This window comes from Pan paniscus, chromosome X (genome assembly GCF_029289425.2).
Source record: "Pan paniscus chromosome X, NHGRI_mPanPan1-v2.0_pri, whole genome shotgun sequence".
Lineage (NCBI taxonomy): Eukaryota > Metazoa > Chordata > Mammalia > Primates > Hominidae > Pan > Pan paniscus.
This window is the reverse complement of record NC_073272.2, coordinates 71,856,506-71,876,960: the sequence shown is the minus strand read 5'-3', so window position 1 is coordinate 71,876,960 and position 20,455 is coordinate 71,856,506. Positions and strand designations below refer to the sequence as shown.

At 43.2% G+C, this 20,455-nt stretch overlaps 1 protein-coding gene across 3 annotated transcripts in view; it reads right to left on the bottom strand.

The window, feature by feature from the left end:
- PIN4 (peptidylprolyl cis/trans isomerase, NIMA-interacting 4) overlaps window positions 1-20,455 on the bottom strand; it is an 82,431-nt gene that overhangs the window by 60,477 nt on the left and 1,499 nt on the right. For 2 of the 3 annotated variants that reach the window (XM_003805260.5, XM_063601871.1), the window contains exons 2-4: window positions 16,958-17,031; window positions 6,579-6,698; window positions 5,935-6,115 (exon numbers count right to left, since the gene is read on the bottom strand). In XM_003805260.5, coding sequence (XP_003805308.1) covers window positions 5,957-6,115; window positions 6,579-6,698; window positions 16,958-17,031 — 353 coding nt within the window. In that variant the 3' untranslated portion in view covers window positions 5,935-5,956. Of the gene's footprint in view, window positions 1-5,934; window positions 6,116-6,578; window positions 6,699-16,957; window positions 17,032-20,455 lie in introns of those variants that run through there. The other variant, XM_057301076.2, reaches the window with a different exon arrangement.

The window sequence follows — 20,455 nt, the reverse complement described above, 5'->3', positions numbered from 1 at the left end:
TCAGTCCCACCAGACTGCCCTCACTTCAGACGTCAGTGGCAAGTGTTCGGTCCCCATGTTAACCACACTTCTGTCTGACTTGGCTACAAATTAGGGGTTCCCATGACCGTCCCATCCCACCCCCTGGTTTAATAGTTTGCTAGAATAGCTTATAAAACTCAGGAAACGTTTACTTACTATTACCAGCTTATTATAAAGACTACAACTCAGGAACATCCAAATGGAAGAGATGTGTAGGGCAAGGTATGGGGGTGGTGCATTAAGCGTCCATGCCCTCCAGGCACACCACCCTCCCAACATTTTGATGTTAATCCAGGGCTCTCCAAACTCCATTGTTAAGGTTTTTGAGGTTTCCTTAGGGAGGCATGATTGATAAAATAATTGGCCATGGGTGATTAACTCATCTTCAGCCCCTCTCCCCTCTGCAGAGGTTGCAGTTAGGGCTGAACGTTCCCTCTAATCATGCCTTGCTGTTTCTGGTGACCAGCCCCCATCCTGAAGCTACTAGGGGCCTCCAGCCACAAGCTATGTCATTAGCATACAAAAGACACCAGTTGAGATTTCAAGGCTTTCAGGAACTATATGCCAGGAACCAGGGACAAAGACCAAATACTTATTTTTATTATATCCCATACATATAAAAGTTACTTGTAAATTATATGTATATACACATTAATAATCTCATGTATATTACAAGAGATTACAGAAGTTCAAAAGAAGCTGAATTTCAGGTTATTGATGGAACAAAATTTTGCTCTTACTAAAAGCAATTATTACTATTTTAGGGTAATACGATTGAATATATATCATTATTTTTGAAATACTGGTGTAACTGTGAAGCAATTCACAGTCTGCATCTGAGTTCAGCTTACGATTTCCCTGTGCTTCCCACCATGATGTGAAGGGAGTAGCTGTGCCCTACATCTTTGTTTTTCTGTCCCTTCTACCACACACAAAAATGTTTGTGAAAATTCAGCTAATAAACTTCTTTCTTCCCTGATGTAGAAAACAAAAAATCCACACAATGTATTTGCCTTCAAGGAAGCTTTAGCGGCCTATATCCATTTGATCTGAACAGTGAAGCGTCTAAGTCCTAGGAATATTTCTCACTGAAAATAGCAATGCTCTTTCTGTTCAAGTGTGTGTGTACTACGACAAATTCTGTTGTTTGGGGAAAAAAATACATGCTCATATTCAAACAGTATCCATGGCAGGGATTTTTAACCTGGGGTTCATGGGTAGAAGAAGTCAGGTGTCTGAATTTGGATAGGAAAAAAAGTTTTATCTTTTCTCTGTCTGGTAGCTGAAATATAGCATTTCCTTTCATCATGAATGTGAAGCAGGAAAACAGGGTCTGGAGGCAGGGAACATAAGGCTGATTCACACTAAAGCTATGACAGGAAATATCCTCTCCACAGGGCGTAGGCCAAGTAAATGACTTGTAACTTCACTTCATCCTTTCTATTTACATAGGGTATACCCCAAGTAACCAATGGAATCCTCTAGGGGATATTTAAACTCCCAAAGATTCTCTAACAGGGTGTTTTGAGCTCCTATGCTGTGGAGTGTAGTTTCGTTTTCAATAAATCCCTTTGTCCCTTCCTTGCTTTGTTTGTGCGTTTCGTTCTTTGTTCAAGATGCCAAGAACCTGGACATCCTCCACTGTTAACAAATGTACGCATAAACTGCAGAAGTATTAGCAGTACATGTTATGTCACCAGTAGAAATCACATAGACTTTGGGGTTATTGCAGACATCTCAAAATGCCATTGATATTCATTACTGCAAAGTCACAGTGCTTTTTAGACCTACTACCAGGTATTTAATAAAGAGGCACACACACATATTACAAACTTTTTTTTCTGAGACGAGGTCTTACTCTGTCACCCAGGTGGGAGTGCAGTGGCACAATCTTGATTCACTGCAACCTCCGCCTCCTGGGCTCAAGCAATCCTCCCACCTCAGCCCTACCTGCCCCTGCCAGGAGTAGCTGGGACTACAGGTGTGCGCCACCATCACGCCTGGCTAATTTTTTGTATTTTTGGTAGAGACAGGGTTTCACCATGTTCCTCAGGCTGGTCTCGAACTCCTGAGCTCAGGCAATCCACCTGTCTCGGCCCCCGAAAGAACTGGGATGGATTACAGGCGTGAGCCACTGTGCCCAGCCACAATTTAAAAACTTTGGACTACTGTATTTCAACATAGTTGCTGTCTTTTGTAATCCTATGTATTTTACTTTAAGCACTTAAAGTCAACATTTTTTCTTTTTTGAGACAGAGTCTCGCTCTTGTCACCCAGGCTGGAGTGCAGTGGTGAGATCACGGCTCACTGCAGCCTTAACTCTAGGGCTCAAGCAACCCTCCTGCCTCAGCCTCCCTCCTGAAGAGCAGACACTACAGGCACACACCACAATGCCCAGCTAATTTTTAAAATTTTTTGTAGACAGGGTCTCACTATGTTGCCCAGGCTGGTCTTGAATTCCTGGCCTCAACTGATTTGCCCTACTCAGCCTCCCAAAGTGCTGGGATTACAGGTGTGAGCCACCGCATCCAGCCTAAAATAAACATTTTGAAGAGGGATCCATAGGCTGGGCAAACTGCCAAAGGCTGCAAGGCACAAATGAAAGCTTAAGACCCCTGATCTAAGGGTGTGAGGTGAAAAATCTCTTACCCTCCTGTCCTGGAGTTCTGGATTCCCATTCCCAGAGACAGTCTATGATGTACAAGCACAAGTACATATGTGTATATATTTATGTTGCTACCCAAGTGATAGTGTATTGTGTACACTATTCTGTACCTCATTTTAAACTTTAAAATAACTGCATGATATTCTATTGAGGGATATACCATAATTTATCATAATCTATTGTTGGTGTTCAGTTTGTTTCCAAATAATGCTGTAATGAATATCCTTGTATCTTTTATACATATGATTATAGTATACCTCCCTAGAAATGGAGTTGCTGGGTCAAAGGGTATATTTATAAATTTGACAGGTATTGCCAAACTATTTTCCAGAGGATATAATTGCATTTCCACCATTAATGAATGGATGAATGTCTGTTTCCCCACACCCTTACCAAACAATGTTAAACATTCTGAACTTTACCAATCTGACACATAAAAAGAGGGAACTTGTATCTTATTTTGATTTTAATTTGCAATTATTTTACAATGAATAAGGTTTGTTCTGTAAACACTGAACTTAATCAGAGATGTCTTAAAGCAGAATTAAATGCATATGCTATAATGTATATAAATCTGTATAAATCCTTAATTTTTTTCATTTGTCAACTCTTTTTTTTTTTTTTTTGAGACAGAGTTTTGCCGTTGCCCAGACTGGAGTGCAGTGGCGCAATCTCGGCTCACTGCAACCTCCACCTCCCAGGTTGAAGCAATTCTCCTGCCTCAGCCTCCCGAGTAGTTGGGACTACAAGCACGCACCACCACACTCAGCTAATTTTTGTATTTTTAGTAGAGACGGGATTCCACCACGATGGCCAGGCTGGTCTTGAACTCCTGGCTTCAAGTGATCCACCCACCTCGGCCTCCCAAAGTGTTGGGATTACAGGCGTCAGCCGCGCTGCCTGGCCCGTTTACCAACTCTTTCAGAATCTTAGTTGTCAATCAAAAGCTAACTTCCCAAAGGTTCGCTTGGTGTCAGAGGTCCATTCCTGCCTTACTTTCTCACAGGCTAGCTATAACTGCTCTCTCTCCATACCACAGAATTTAGTTTGCTTTTTCTAGTCCACCTTTCAGCACTCTCGCTTCTTTCCTTTGTGGTGACATCTGTGCAATAGGTATTCACTTAGTATCCTGGGCAAGTCAATGTCCCAAGCAAAGGACTCCAGCTTGGTAGTGTCTCATGCCTATACAGCTCTTCAGAATTTACTGCCCTTATTTAGACACATTGTTTTATTTCATTTATTTATTTTATTTCATTGAGATGGAGTCTCGCTCTGTCGCCCAGGCTGGAGTGTAGTAGCATAATCTCGGCTCATTGCAGCATCCACCTCCTGGGTTCAAGCATTTCTTGTGGCTCAGCCTCCCAAGTAGCTGAGACTACAGGTGTGCGCCACCACACCCAGCTAATTTTTGTATTTTTAGTAGAAACGGGGTTTTACCATGTTGGCCAGGCTGGTCTTCTTAAACTCCTGACCTCAAGTGATCCACCTGCATCAGCCTCCCAAAGTGCTGGGATTACAGGCATGAGCCACCATGCCCAGCCTAGAGACATTGTTTTTAATGTAGTTTTCAAAGTACATGTAGGCAGGGTGCAGTGGCACTTGCCTGTAGTCCCAGCTACTAGGGAGGTTGAGGCAGAAGGGTCATTTGAGCCCAGCCTCAGCAACGTAACAAGACCCCATGTCAATAAATCATTAAAAAAAAAAAATCAATCAATAACATGTAGTTTCAGCTTTAAATTTTTTTTTAGACACGGGGTCTCACTGTGTTGGCCAGGCTGCAGTGCAGTGGATATTCAAAGGTGCAATCCCACTACTAATCAGCACCGGAGTTTTGACCTGCTGAGTTTCCAACCTGGGCCAGTTCACCCCTTTTTAGGCAACCTGCTGGTCTTTCACTCCCAGGAGGTCACCATGTTTTTCTTTCTTTTTTTTTAAGAGGCAGGGCCTCTGTTGCCCAGGCTGAAGTCTGGAGTGCAGTGGGCATGGTCATAGCTTACTGCAGCCTCGAACTCCAAGGCTCAAGTGATCCTCCCACCTTGGCCTCCTAAAATGCTGGGATGATAGGCATGAGCCACTGTGCCCAGATGAGGTCACTGTATTGATGCTGAACTTAGTGCTGATACCCGATTGGCATAGGACACTACAGCCCAGAACTCCTGGGCTCAAGTGATCCTCCTGCCTCAGCCTCCCAAGTAGCTAAGACTACAGGTGCACACCACTGGGCCCAGCCATAGTTTCCTCTTATATCTATTTGAACTTCTCCGTATACACTGGCATATCTGCTCCGTGGGGAAAATCTCATGGAGGCATAACCTACTGAGGTGCTCAGAAACTCTTCTCAAGTGGGAAAGTCAGATATCTAGGTAAAGTTGCCGTTATATAAGTGGGTATAATATCAAATGCAGCTGAGGGAGAGAAGGCAGTGTGTTAAAATAATCTGTTAAGAATCACATAGCTGTGTTGGCAAAGTTTTATTTTTGAAGCAGTATAGTATTTATATTAGTAATCTTTATACTTTTTTATATGTCATAAATATGGCATTTTAAATTTTAAAAATTTAGATGCACAGAACATTGGCCCTGGAAAGGACAGTCTTAATGTAACCCATACACTGAAGATGAGGGAATGACATTTTTATGCTGACATCCCTCCCTTTAACCAGCACTCGGTTAGTCTAGTACAAAACAACTCATGGAACAACTGAGTGCTTTTTTCCTCCAATAAACATTTATTTAAAAAGAAAGGAGTTAACACTGAAAGGCATAACGTGCCGCATACTATGTTAAGACAGTGGAGCTAATACCACCTGTCCTGGAAGATCAGAGTTGACTAACATGTAAAACAAATGTTGTCTAGGAACTTATTTTATGATTCTCACACACTAATCTATTTGATGCCCAATATTTTCAGTTGTGTGAATAGTGTGAGTTGGTATCTGCTTCCCCTGAAGATGGTTTCTGAATTAATTTATGGGACAGACTGAGAGTCAGATATAGTTCTGGGAGGAAAGAGAATACAGGTTAAAGGGAGTCTGCTTGACTTCTCTTTGAGAAAGACTGACTGAATACCTACTACAGTTGACATTCACTTAGCCCCACCCTCTCTTACACCTACAAACCCATACTTAGAGCTTTCACAGAACACAAGGAGCATCCAATATCTTTTCTTTTTAAAAATTTTTGTATTTCCTTGCAGCTCCAGCTCAAAAGAATATGTAATACCTTTTAAAGAAACAAAATGTATAAAACTTATTCAGTCTTTCATATGATTTTATTTTCTTCCTTCGACCATAATAATATGATATCCAAATTTTGTCTTAACCGGTGGGTCTGTAAACACAGGCTTATCCATCCCACTTACAGGCAAGGCAAATGCTGCTTCTTGAAATGGTCCCACCATGGACCCTCTGGTCATCCAACCCAAGTCGCCCTGAAAAACCCAAAAGATAAGTGATATCAAGTGGCCCAGAAGAGGGAACAGTTCTACTGTAACTTGAGAGAACTTCCCAACATTTTGCTAAGGTTACGAGGTATATTCCTAAGAGCAATACAGGAATAGGCTCAATAAGGACAAATAGGTAGAAGAAGTCTAACTAGACTGAACACATAAGTACTCTCAACACTGCTGGACTTTGAAGTTAGCTGTGCAAGTTTGGTCATGCCTAGGTTTTGACATAGATGACCCTTATTCTACTATTTACAAGTTGGACATTTCTGCTTTTGAGATCTTTAAACCAAAATATGGCTACAACCAATGGTTGAACAAAGGAATGATCCCTACTTCTGTGTTTCTTCTGTGGAGGATGGAGAATTTTTATCTTATTTTATTATTTGTCATCTTTACTTTGCTTTCTTACCTTGAGAGAAAATTATAAATAATAAGAGCAACATACCCCTTGCCTGGCTTTATCTTCACTATACTGTGCGGCCACTTCATTGAATCTCATCCCAGACTTTAACTTTTCCATGGCTTCCATGATTTTGCCATGTTTTTCACATAGAATGTGTCTGACCTGCAAGGAAAAAGTACATTCATGTAATACTTGGAGACCCAAATGACTCCTTAAAGTACAGTGGTTACATTTGGATTACCCCCACCAGTTAAAAAAAAAACACATTAGTTCATAGCAAGTAAAAATCCTGGAAGTTTGCCCAGGACAACAACCACAATCCCATTCCCCATATTAAGACAATGTCTCAGAGTCCTGATTTAGATGGAAAATAGGCACCTGGCTGTGGGAAGCTCCGCCTTTTTTTTTTTGAGGAGTCTTGCTCTGTCACCTAGGCTGAAGTGCAGTGGCGTGATCTCGGCTCACTGCAACGTCCGCCTCCCGGGTTCAAGCAATTCTCCTGTCTCAGCCTCCTGAACAGCTGGGTTTACAGCTATGTGCCATCACACCTGGCTAATTTTTGTATTTTTAGTAGAGATGGGGTTTCTCCATGTTGGCCAGGCTGGTCTTGAACTCCTGACCTCGTGATCCACCCGCCTCGGCCTCCCAAAGTGCTGGGATTACAGGCGTGAGCCGCCGCTCACGGCCGGGAAGCTCCCATCTTTTACCATATACCTTCATGCTAACAGGAGGAGGAAACACGATACGGGTTGAGAGCTGTGGTCCTAGAATCAAATCCCAACTCTGCTGTATGAACTTAGGCTTTATTTATTTATTTATTTAGAGACGGAGTCTCACTCTGTCTCCCAGGCTGGAGTGCAGTGGTGTGCTCTCAGCTCACTGCAACCTCTGCCTCCCGGGTTCAAGCAATTCTCTTGCCTTAGCCTCCCGAGTAGCTGGGATTACAGGCACCCATCACCACGCCCAGCTAATTTTTGTATTTTTAGTAGAGATGGTGTTTCACCACGTTGGCCAGGCCGGTCTTGAACCCCTGACCTCAAGTGATCTGCCCACCTCGGCCTCCCAAAGTGCTAGGATTACAGGCGTCAGCCACCATGTCTGGCTGAACTTACGCATGTTTTTAAACCTCCAAGTGTTTCTCCATTTGTACATCAAGATGCAATGATAACGGGACCTATGTGTTCTCATAGGATTGTGAAGATTGAGATAATGCAGCTACCATTGACCAACGGCTAGCTATTATTTCATCAGAGTGAGGATAAGAAAAAACCTGCTAGAAAGTATTTCTATCTTTTTTTTCTGAGACAGAGTCTCCGTCTGTTGCCCAGGCTGGAGTGCAGTGGCCCGATCTTGGCTCACTGCAACCTCCACCCACGGGTTCAAGCAATTCTCCTGCCTCAGCCTCCCAAGTAGCTGGGACTATAGGTGCGCACCACCACGCCCAGCTAACTTTTTGTATTTTTAGTAGAGATGGGTTTCACTATGTTGGCCAGGCTGGTCTCAAACTCCTGGCCTAAAGTGATCTGCCCACCTCAGCCTCCCAAAGTGCTGGGATTACAGGTGTCAGCACACCGTGCCTGGCCAGGAAGTATTTCTTACTAAAAGAGACCCAATGTATAAGCCTCCCCACAATTCCACACTTTGAAAAGGTATCATAGGTTGAATATTAAGAACGCCCAACCCTACTGAAGTATTCAAATTTGACCTATGTTTACATAAAGCCATGGATTTAAAAAAACACTATTATCCTTGAAAATGATTTTGTCAAGATAGCTGTTTCGCAGGATTTCTCATTTCACATTCAAATACAATCACTTATAGTCATGCGTCACTTAACTACAGGGAAACATGAGAAATGAGTTATTAGGCAATTTTGTTTTTGTGCAAACATAACACTGTACTTACACAAACCTAGATGGTATGGCCAGCTACACATCTAGGCTATATGGCATAGCCTATTGCTCCTAGGCTACAAACCTGTACAGTATGTGACTGTACTGAATACCATAAGCAACTGTAACACAATGGTAAGTATTTGGGTATCTAAACATAGAAAAGGTACAGTAAAAATATAGTATAAAAGATAAAAAATGGTACACTTATATAGGACACTTTACATGAATGGAACTTGCAGGACTGGAAGTTGCTCTGGGTGAGTCAGTGAGTGGTGAGTGAATATGAAGGCCTAGGACATTACTGTACACTACTGTAGACTTTTTTTTTTTTTTTTTTTTTGAGATGGAGTTTCGCTCTTTTGCCCAGGCTGGAGTGCAATGATGCGATCTTGGCTCACCGAAACCTCCCCCTCCTTAGTTCAAGTGAGTCTCCTGCCTCAGCCTCCTGAGTAGCTGGGATTACAGGCATGCACCACCACGCCTGGCTAGCGGCTAATTTTTTTTTTTCTGAGACGGAGTCTTGCTCTGTTGCCCAGGCTGGAGTGCAGCAGTGCGATCTCAGCTCACTGCAACCTCCCTCTCCTGGGTTCAAGTGATTCTCCTGCCTCAGCCTCCCTAATAGCTAGGATTACAGGCACGCGCCACCACACCTGGATAAGTTTTGTATTTTTAGTAGAGATGGTTTCGCCATGTTGGTCGGGCTGGCCTCGAACTCCTGACCTCAGGTGATCCGCTTGTCTTGGCCTCCCAAAGTGCTGGGATTACAGACATGAGCCACCATACCCGGCCTAATTTTGTATTTTTTGTAGAGACGGGGTTTCACCATGTTGATCAGGCTGGTCTCGAACTCCTGACCTCAGGTGATCCACCCGCCTTGACCTCCCAAAGTGCTGGCATTACAGGCATGAGCCACCGCACCCATCCCCTACTGTAGACTTTATACACACTATACATGTAAGCTACAATTTATAAAACACTTTTCTTTATTCAATATTAAATTAGCCTTAGCTTATTATATCTTTTTAACTTTATACATTTAAAAAATTTTAAACTTTTGGACTCTATTTAATAACACTTGGCTTAAAAAACAAACACATTGTGCAACTGTACAAAACTATTTTCTTTCTTCATATCCTTATTCTATAAGCTTTTTTCTTTTTTTTTTTTTTTTGAGATGAAGTCTCATTCTGTCATCCAAGTCGGAGTGCAGTAGCACAATCTCAGCTCACTGCAACCTCCGCCTCCCAGGTTCAAGCGATTCTTGTGTCTCTCAGCCTCCTGAGTAGCTGGGATTACAGGCGCGTGTCACCACGCCAAGCTAATTTTTGTATTTTTTGTAGAGACAGGGTTTCACAATGTTAGCCAGGCTGGTCTTGAACTCCTGACCTCAAGTGATCTGCCTGCCTCGGCCTCCCAAAAATGTTGGGATTATAGGTGTGAGCCACCACGCCCAGCCACTATACGCTTTTTTCTATTTAAAAATTTTTTTTTAATTTTTAAACTTTTTTATTAAAGACTAAGACACAAATACACACACTAGCTTAGGCCCACACAGGGTCAGGATCATCAATATCACTGTTTTCTACCTCCATGTCCTGTCCCATGGAAAGGTCTTCAGGGACAATAACATGCATGGGACTGTCATCTCCTATGATAATGCCTTCTTCTGGAATACCTCCTGAAGGACCTGCCTGAGGCTGTTTTACAGTTAATTTTTTTTTTTTTTTAAGAGACAGCTTCTAGATTGCCTCCTTGTTTCTGCTTCCATACTCACAAAGTGATTGTCTGATACAATTCCTGGGAAAATGTACACTGCATTCGTGGTCACAGATAGGGGATACCGTCCACCATTTTATAAATGAATAAACGAGTATTCTAGTTTAGACAGTGCGACAAAGAGTTTTTCATTCCTGTGGGGTCTGCAAGTGTGACCAACGAACTGGCAACAGTGCAGCTGTGTCTTGGAGAGCCAAGCTACTCCCAAAGAGTTTGGGAGTGATGACTATGGAGGTGGCAGCTGAAGTGTGGAATTCATGAGGTTACCAGGAAGGAGATGAAAATGAGAAGAGGAGGAAAGAAAGCTAAAGTAACCTTGGAGACTATCAATGTTCAAGCAACAAGTAAAGAACTCAAAAAGTGTAATAAAACGGGGCCGGGCACAGTGGCTTACACCTATAACCCCAGCACTTTGGGAGGCCAAGGTGGGAGGATCCCTTGAGGATGGGAGTTTGAGACCAGTCTGGGCAACATAGTAAGACTCCCATCTCTACAAAAACTTTAAAAAAAATTAGCCGGGCATGGTGGTGCACATCTGTAGTCTTAGCTACTCAGGAGGCTGAGGCAGGAGGATCACTTGAGCCCAGGAATTGAAGGCTGCAGTGAGCTATGATCATGCCACTGCATGTCATGCAACCCGGCCTGTGTGACAGAGCAAGAACCTGTCTCTTAAAAAGAAAAAAGAAAAAAGCATAATAAAAAGGAAAGGCCATATAGGTAGGAGAGAAGCGTGTGCTAACAAACCAAGGCAGGAGAGAGTTTCAAGGAGGAAATGGTCAACAAGGGTTAAGGGTTGCAGAGACATCAGGTAAGAAGTATAATAAATTGTGCAATGATGGAGCAATGATCTCAGAAAAAGGAGTTTCAGAAGAGTTTAAGTGCAGAAGCCAGAATACAGCAGGCTGACTGAGGAAACAATGTCAAGTGGGAGGGTAATTCAAACAAACTAACTTTGTTTGAAAAGGAGAAAGGGCTCTGGCTAGAGGCAAAAAGTGGAAGACATGTAAATACGAAATTTACACTGGGCGAGGTGGCTCAGGCCTGTAATCCCAGCACTTTGGGAGGCAGAGGTGGGCGGATCACCTGAGGTGAGGAATTGGAGACCAGCCTGGCCAACATGGAGAAATCCCATCTCTACTAAAACTACAAACAATTAGCCGGGAGTGGTGGTGGATGCTTGTAATCCCAGCTACTCAGGAGGCTGAAGCAGGAGAATCGCTTGAAACTGGGAGATGGAGGTTGCGGTGAGCCAAGATCGCGCCACTGCACTCCAGCCTGGGCAACAAGAGTGAGACTCCATCTCAAAAACAAAAACAAAAACAAAAACACCCACGAATTTTAAAGGTCCCTGGGCATATTTTCGGAATGAAGGGAAAGACCCAGGAAAAAAAAAAACCGGTTGAAGACAGAACAAAAAAGAGGGTAGAGATAAATGAAGGAGCAAGGTTTGGTATTCAGAACACAGTTTGAAAAATTAGCCTTAAAGGAAAAAAGGTGAGGAGGTAACTTTGTTGCTAGGGGGCTGAAAGCCAATGAGTTCCTGACAATGGGTCTGGTTTCCACTTTCTTGTTAAAATAATAAAAACATTTAAAAGTTGATGAGTACTTATCTCATTAAATCCTCACACTAACGCTGTGAGACTAGATGAGTGTTTCTTAACCCTGGCAGCATATTAGAATCACCTCCAGAAATTCTAGAAAAGTTTTTCGTTTTTGTTTTTTGAGATGGAGTCTCACTCTGTCGCCCAGGCTGGAGTGCAGTGGCGCAATCTCAGCTCACTGCAACCTCCGCCTCTCGGGTCCAAGCGATTCTCCTGCCTCAGCCTCCTGAGTAGCTGAGATTCCAGGAGCATGCCACCATGCCCAACTAATTTTTGTATTTTCAGTAGAGACAAGGTGTCACCATGTTGGCCAGGCTGGTCTCGAACTCCTGACCTCAAGTGATACACCCACCTCGGGCTCCCAAAGTGCTAGGATTACAAGCATGAGCCACAGAGCCCAGCCCTTCTAAAAAAGTTATCAAAGTCCAGGCCCCCCTCCAAGAGATTCTGATGCAGTTGGTCTGGGATGAGACCCTAGGCACTCGTATTTTTTTAGGCGAATCTGATGTACGTCTAGGGTTGAGAACCATGGAATGAAGTTCTCTGTTGACTGATAGGAGTGGGGTGGTGGATGGCTACAGGTGGGCGGTAAAGGATTGCTGAGCAGCACTGAGGGCGTAGGTAAAGTCAGAGACCAAGTATTAGTAGTCCCAATCCCCAAGGCTGTGTGACTTTCCAGTAGGGCCCAGCAGTTCTGGGGAGTTTTTTTTTGTTTGTTTGTTTGTTTTTTGAGATGGAGTCTCGCTCTGTCGCCCAGGCTAGAGTGCAGTGGTGTGATCACGGCTCACTGCTACCTCTGTCTCCCAGGTTCAAGTGATTCTCCTGCCTCAGCCTCCCGAGTAGCTGGGATTATAGGCACCCGCCACCACACCCAGCTAATTTTTGTATTTTTAGTAGAGACGGGGTTTTACCATGTTGGCCAGGCTGATCTTGGACTCCTGACCTCAGGTGATCCGCAAGCCTTGGCCTCCCAAAGTGCCAGGAGTACAGGCATGAGCCACCGGCGCCCGGCTGAATTTTTCTTTCTTAAGTAACTGTTTCAAATTTGAGCCAAGCTACTGAAATAAGTTCATCTATGAGCAAATATAATACTCATATTGGAATTATTAGTAAATACTTTATTTACATACTTATTAAAAATCAAGTATTAATATTTAAGTTGCCTCCAGCTAGACGTTTTCAAGGAAATCTTTTCTTTTCTTTTCCTTCCTTTCTTTTTTATTGATGCATAGTAGATGTAGTTTCAAGGTAATGCAATAATCTAATACATTCATATAATTGGTAAAGATTAAATCAGTATACTTGGAATATCCATCACCTTAAATATTTGTCTTTTCTTTATACTAGAACCACTCGAATTCTTCTCTTCTAACTATAGTTCTGATTTTAAGTGCATAGAAAGTAGACCATTGGATTGATCCTGAGTAGCAGGGAGGTGGACACAGGGAGGTGGCCAAAAGAAAAATTGGACCTCCTCAATCCAATGATCAAGCCCTTAGGCCTAATTTTGAGTGTGCAGGGGATAGGAAAACAAACATGAAGCCTAGGAGAAAGTGGGGAGATCAGGGTGGGCTTGAGGGCTTGGGGGTCTGTGAGGAGAAGAACAGAGGAACAGGATTGGCGGAGGCAGGAAGGGAAGGGGAAGGAGGGAAGCTGTGGTCAGTGGATGGGTCTCAGAATCTGCAGAGCTTATAGCGACAAAAGGGCAGGGTGTGGGCACAGGGGTGGGGTCTGAAGCAGAATGACAGAATGTGAAAGGAGCTGAACCCTAAAAGGCCGGAGGGTCCCAGGGTCCCTCACCGACTGGTGCCTTCAAAAAACACTTGAAACAACCCAGCTGTCCTTCAACAGGTGAATGGTTCGACATACTACAGCACTTCCACATCATGGGATACAGGTTGAATATCATTTATCCAAAATGCTTGGGACCAGAGTGTTTCGGATTTGGGAATATTTGCATTAAACTTACCAGTTGAGCATCCCTAATCTGAAAATTCAAAATCTGAAATGCTATAATGAGCATTTACTTTGAGTGTCATGTCAGCGCTCAAAAAGTTTCAGATCTTACAGCATTTTGTATTTTGGATTTTTGGATTAGGGATACTCAACTGGTACTATTTAGCAATACAGAGGAATAAACTATTGATAAACAAAACCACCTGAATGAAATCTCCAGCGAATTATACTGGGTGAATAAAACCAATCCCAAAAGGTTACATACTGTATTATTCCATTCATATAACATTCTTGACATTATAAAGTTACACAAATGGAGAACAGATAAGTTGCTGCCATGGGTTAAGGGGGTAGAGGTGGGGCAGGAGGGAAGCGGGTATAGTTATAAAAGGCCAAGAGGAGGGATCCTTGTAGTGGTAGGATTGTCTGTATCTTGACTACATCAATGTCAATATCCTGTTTGTGCTATTGTACTATAGTTTTGTTAGGTGTTACCATTGGGAGAAACAAAGTTATACGTATTATTTCTTTTCCTTTTTCTTTTTTTCTTTTTTAGAGACAAGGCCTCATTCTGTTGCCCAGGTTGGAGTGCAGTGGCGTGATCCTGACTCACTGCCGCCTCAAACTCCTGGGCTCAAACAATCCTCCTACCTCAGCCTCCCAAGTAGCTGAGACTACAGGCACACGCGACCATGCCCAGCTAGATGTATTATTTCTTACAACTGCATGTGAATCTATAATTATCTCAAAATAAAAGGCTTTATAAAAACAAATTTAACCCTAATCTACTTTCCTAGTGAATAACGTGCCACTCCTTTCCATATATCTCATGAGTGGCCACATTGAACTTATTTTTTTTCCAGAGAGGGTAAGGTGCCTCTTTAAAGCCACATGCACCAGGTGTGGTGGCTCATGCCCCTATAATCTTAACACTTTTGGAGGCTGAGGCGGGAGGATCGCTTGAGGCCAGGAGTTCAAGACCAGCCTGGGCAACATAGCGAGACTCCATCTCTACAAAGATAAAAACAACAAAACAAAGTTTTTAAAAAATTAGCTAAAGCCGCCAGGCACGGTGGCTCATGCCTGTAATCCCAGCACTTTGGGAGGCCGAGGCAGATGGATCACCTGAGGTCAGGAGTTCAAGACCAGCCTGGCCAACATGGTGAAACCTCATCTCTACTAAAAATACAAAAAACTAGCTGGGCGCGGTGGCGGGCACCTGTGATCCCAGATACTTGGGAGGCTGAGGCAGGACAATCGCTTGAACCTGGGAGGCGGAGGTCGCAGTGAGCCGAGATCGTGCCATTGCACTCCAGCCTGGACAACAAGAGTGAAACTCCGTCTCAAAAAAAAAAATTAAAAAAAAAATTAAAAAAAGTAGCTAAAGCCATATGCAGTGCAACAGTCTCTTAGGTTAGATGCTTGTGAAAACATATTAGGTGAAAACTGCATATAGCCAAAATTACCCTAGAATATCCCTTTATGAAGATGTCATATGGGAGACCAGCATGTCAGCTCTCATTTAAGCCCAGACATAGCCAGGCACGCTGTACTCCGTTTGTAACATGAAGTAACTGGGTTGTATTTAGGGGCTATGTTTTATGAAAACTTATCTTTGGATACCAGAACCCCACTTCACATGATTGGATGCTCACACAAGAATTCAGGGCAACTATAGAAAAGCAGGTGCATGTCTCTCATCTCTCTCTCTCTGTGGGGCATAGGTTCATTGAATAGAAGAGTGGGCAGAACAGTCCACACCATTTACATGATCTCTCTTTTTTAGGCTACACATGTATGGCTGAATATATGATGCAGTTCCACTGCTATGCTTATCATACAGCAATGAAATATATATCTTTACCTAACTGCTCCCAAGTAGCCTGTGATAACAAGGACCATCTCTTACTTTTTATTTATTTTTTTGAGACAGGGTCTCGCTCTGTTGCATAGGATGAGTGTAGTGGCACAATCATGGCTCACTGTAGCCTCAAATTCTCGGGCTCAAGCGATCCTCCCACCTCAGCCTCCTGAGTAGCTAGGGCCACAGTTGTGCACCACCACGTCTGGCTGATTTTTTATTTTTATTTTTTTAGTGACAGGGTCTTGCTATATTGCCCAGGCTGGTCTCAAACTCCTGGGCTCAAGTGATCCTCGTGCCTTGGCCTCCCAAAGTGCTGGGATTACAGGAATGAACCATTGTGCCTGGCCCATCTCTTACTTTTTTATTAAATAAATACATGATAAAAAATCCCCAGAGCCTAATACATTGCTTGGCACAGGGCAGATGTCACTAAGTCCTTACTGAATGAATGAATCAAAGTACAGGCTCCCATATCCTGACTAAAACATGGAAATTGCCTTGTTACATAGCACTTACTAGTTTGCAGATTAAATTTTCTCCCAGCAGATACTCCTCTGGGGCTAGGTTAAGTATTTCAAGTAATTATTTGCTGATTTTCTCCTGCCCCCATTTTCATGGTCAAGACCCTGGTTTGTGGCTCACCAGTGGGGAAGCTTTCTAAAGAGAACTGCACCCTTGCCTGTTTATTCAGCAGAGGACTTTTAACACTTATCTAATCTCTTGGTTTTATAAAATGTTATTTTGTCCTAAGAAATAACTCAATTACTGGGAAGATCTAACTTAATGCATTTTAAGGAACAATACTAAAAAACTATAAAGAAATTCTGGGTATCTGAGAAAGTACATGACAAAATATTTAAAGGGAATTACTTTTCATAAGCAAGACTGGTCTATATTTTCCATTTTTTTTAAATTTAATTTTATTTATTTATTTTTTTGAGATAGAATCTTACTCTGTTGCCCAGGCTGGAGTGCAGTGGTGCAATCTCAGCTCATTGCAACCTCAGCCTCCTGGTTCAAGCGATTCTTGATTCTCGTGCCTCAGCCTCCCAAGTAGCTAGGATTACAAGTGTACACCACCACACCAGGCAAATTTTTGTATTTTTAGTAGAGACAGGGTTTCACCATTTTGGCCAGGCTGATCTGCCTGCCTTGGCCTCCCAAAGTGCTGGGATTACAGGTGCTCCCAGCTACAATTTTGTGTTATTTTGATTTTATACCAGTGTTAGGCTAGCCTGTTAGAATGAGTTAAGCATTCTGTCTTTTATGTGTACTAACACACAAACAGAATTTATATTTAACATGGAAAAAAAGGAACCAGTAACTCACCTTTACTGCATTGCCACCACCTTTGGGACCTTGAGCCTTCTTGTCAGCACTGTCACTCCCAGAGGCTGCTCCCCCTTTAGAGAAGAGATGACAGGTACTCATTTAAACTGCACCTCCATGTTTACAGAAAGGTCCAACACACAATCGGAGTGGATATTTCCATCATAACGACACACTTCAAAAGGGAACTCGGCCAGACACTTTACAACAAGGGTATCCAACCTTTCAGCTTCCCTGGGCCACAATGGAAGAATTATCTTGGACCACACAAAATACGCTAACACTAATGATAGTTGACAAGCTAAAAAAAAAAAATCACAAATAAAAATCTCATAATGTTTTAAGAAAGTTTGCAAATTTGTGTTGGGCTGCATTCAAAGCCATCCTGGGCCGTATGCAGCCCGTGGGCCGTGGGTTGGACAAGCTTGCTTTACAACATCAAGCTAAATTAATCTGACCCATCTTTCTTCAAACAGGAAATCTGTGCCCTATATAAACCCTTCACAGAAAATGGATACACAAATGAGTGTGCTAATAGGTGAATGAAAGCTCCGGAAGCCTGGCCCAGATTCTTTGCATCCAATTTAACACCCTGCCTTCTGAGGGCAGACTCCTAAGTTCTTGTAAGAGTTCTATCATGTACCACAACTATGTGTTCAAGCATCACAATTCCAGTAAGTAAAATCTCCAAGAATACATTTTTTAAAAAGATCAAATTTCCCACTACCCATTTTTGGCTAAAGAATACATTCATGTCCAAATTTCTAGAGTCTACTACATTGCCTATTGATGTCTTCCTAGAACCATTAGCAGCATCTTACATTTTACTAGTATGTCATTTTACTATTATGGTAACTTCTGTGTCAATGGCAGCCTACATACTGCTAGAGGCTGATGTTCCTAAGAATTACACTTGAATTAAGGGCTCAGTTCAATAAACATTTCCTATACAACTACTGAGTTCCAGGCACTGGGAGTACAAAGATGAACAAGCCATGTACCTTCCTTCAGAAAACTCATATTCTAGTGAGGAAGACAGATCATTTCAGGAGAATGCAGGAGATGCAGAGATGGTTATGGACAGGGGGCTGTGGAAGCACAGAGGGACACTGGAGCCAGCCAGGGAAGGTTTCCTGGATGAGTAGGAGCTGGTTAGCCAAAGAAAGGATGAGGAGACACTCCAGAATGGGGGAAACGACATGGTATGTGTAAGAAATTGTATGGATGAAGCCAAATCTGAGGTGGGAGTGCACTCAGATGAGCCTGCCTGAGGGAGGTAGCTGAGGGTCAGGGCATTGAGGCCTTTTGGCCCCATTAAGGAGCTTGGGACTTATCCTAGACTTAATAGGGAGCCATTGAAAAGTTGTTTTTTTTTTTTTTTTTTTTGAGACGGAGTCTCGCTCTGTCTGTCGCCCAGGCTGGAGTGCAGTGGCGCGATTTCGGCTCACTGCAAGCTCCGCCTCCCGGGTTCATGCCATTCTCCTGCCTCAGCCTCCCGAGTAGCTGGGACTACAGGCGCCTGCCACCACGCCCCGCTAATTTTTTTTGTATTTTTAGTAGAGACAGGGTTTCACCCTGTTAGCCAGGATGGTCTCGATCTCCTGACCTCGTGATCTGCGAGCCTCGGCCTCCCAAAGTGCTGGGATTACAGGCGTGAGCCACCGCGCCTGGCCGCCATTGAAAAGTTTTAAGCAAGAGTCTCCATCTTGCTTGTCTTAGTATCTCCAAGCCTAGCACAATGCCTGGCACACAAAAGGTGTTTTAATAAATGTTTGATTAAACTGAAAACCCCAAATACTGACTACCAAAACCCTAAAAAAATGTTACTGCCAAAGGAGTGTTATTAAATCAAACTCCTAACTGGGTTTGCTATAGATCCATTCTTGAATGATGATGCCTTCCAGTTATCCCATCCTCTTCCCTGCTGGATGCTGTCATCTTCTGACTGCCACCTCACTGCCTTTGATTTCCTGACGACTCTGGCATCAGCTTTGGGCTTCCTCTCCACCCTCACTCCTGCCATTACCTTGAGTGACCTCACCATCTATCTTGGGGAATCTCACAGTTCTAGGTCTCTTTCCCGAATGTCATGCTCTCTACTCCAAGCTACCTGCCCCGGGGGCACACGATGGAACTGTGCCACTCAGAACTAGTTCAGTCTCTGGCTATAACCTCCTGTCCTTCCAGCTTCCTCATGTCTCATTCCCACAATACTGGCTCTTTAACTTCACAGAACCTCTCCCTTGACCCCAGTCCCTTCGTCCTGCTACATTCACCTAGACCACCAGACCTCTTTTTCCCTTCCCACTCTGGACCCCATGTTCCTTCATCTGAACTGCATTCCCACTGGCCCTTGTAATTCCCTGGTGTTGCTATCCTCCTATCATAACTGCCTAACAAAACCTCAACCATGGCTTAAGGCTGCACCTAGCTCTTTTCAATCCTATATTGTGCCAATTGCATAGTACTAGGTAAATCAGACTGTGAAGATTATGTAGTCTACAAATTCATGGCCTTTGATCTTAGTCAGGCTCCTAGCCCTGAAGGCACTTCTTTTGTGTTTCATTCCCTCTCCCATTACGATATTCCAGACCTTTACCACTCTCCTCAAGATGCCTACTGAGTCCCTGCCCCTCCATCTCCTTTCCTGTGACCTCAAGCATAAGGTGTCCCTGCTCCCCCTAGGTCCTGGATTCCATTTTCTCCTAAATCTCACTCTTCTGTACCTTTACCTCTTTTACTTTACTGGATCCTTCAGCTTCACTCCCAAGTTTTCCCCATTCCAAAGAAGCAAAGAAAATAAAACTTTCTCTTAATCCTCTGTCCTTCTCTATCTACCATCCCATTTCCATGCTTTTCAATTAAAACTTTCCAAGAAGTCCAAATTACCACTTCCCAGTCAGTTCTCTAGTCACTGTAATCTGGCTTCTGTTTCACTGAAACCACTTTTACCCAAGGCCATCTCTAATTTCCAAATCTGCTGTTCTTGATAGACTATACCCTCTCTCTTTAAAACATTCTGGTCTCTCCAGCCTCTGGCCACCATTCTGCACTCCCTCTATCTGTCTGCCTCTTTCTCTGCCTGTCCTAGGATCACATCCTCTGCTCTCTGCTCTTTTCATTCTATAAACTCTCCATGGATAATTGCATACACTCTAATGGGCTCAACTACCATCTATAAGTTAGTGACTCCTAAAACTTACATGTACAGTCTAGACCTCTCCCTCAAACTTGAGACTCAAATATCCAACCACTTCCCGACTACATCTCCACTGAGATGTCCCACAGACACCTCAAAGCCAATCTATCTGAAAGTGAATTCATCAATCTCATCCCCGCTCCTCATGTATCCTTGATGTTACCCTGCAGGACCAGCAACAGGTTAGAAATCCAATCCAGAAAACAGAATGATCGTTGATCCTCCCTCACCACCCCTCCCCAACCCAATAAATCACCAAGTCTTGACTATTTCACATCCTAATATTTACAGAATCTTTT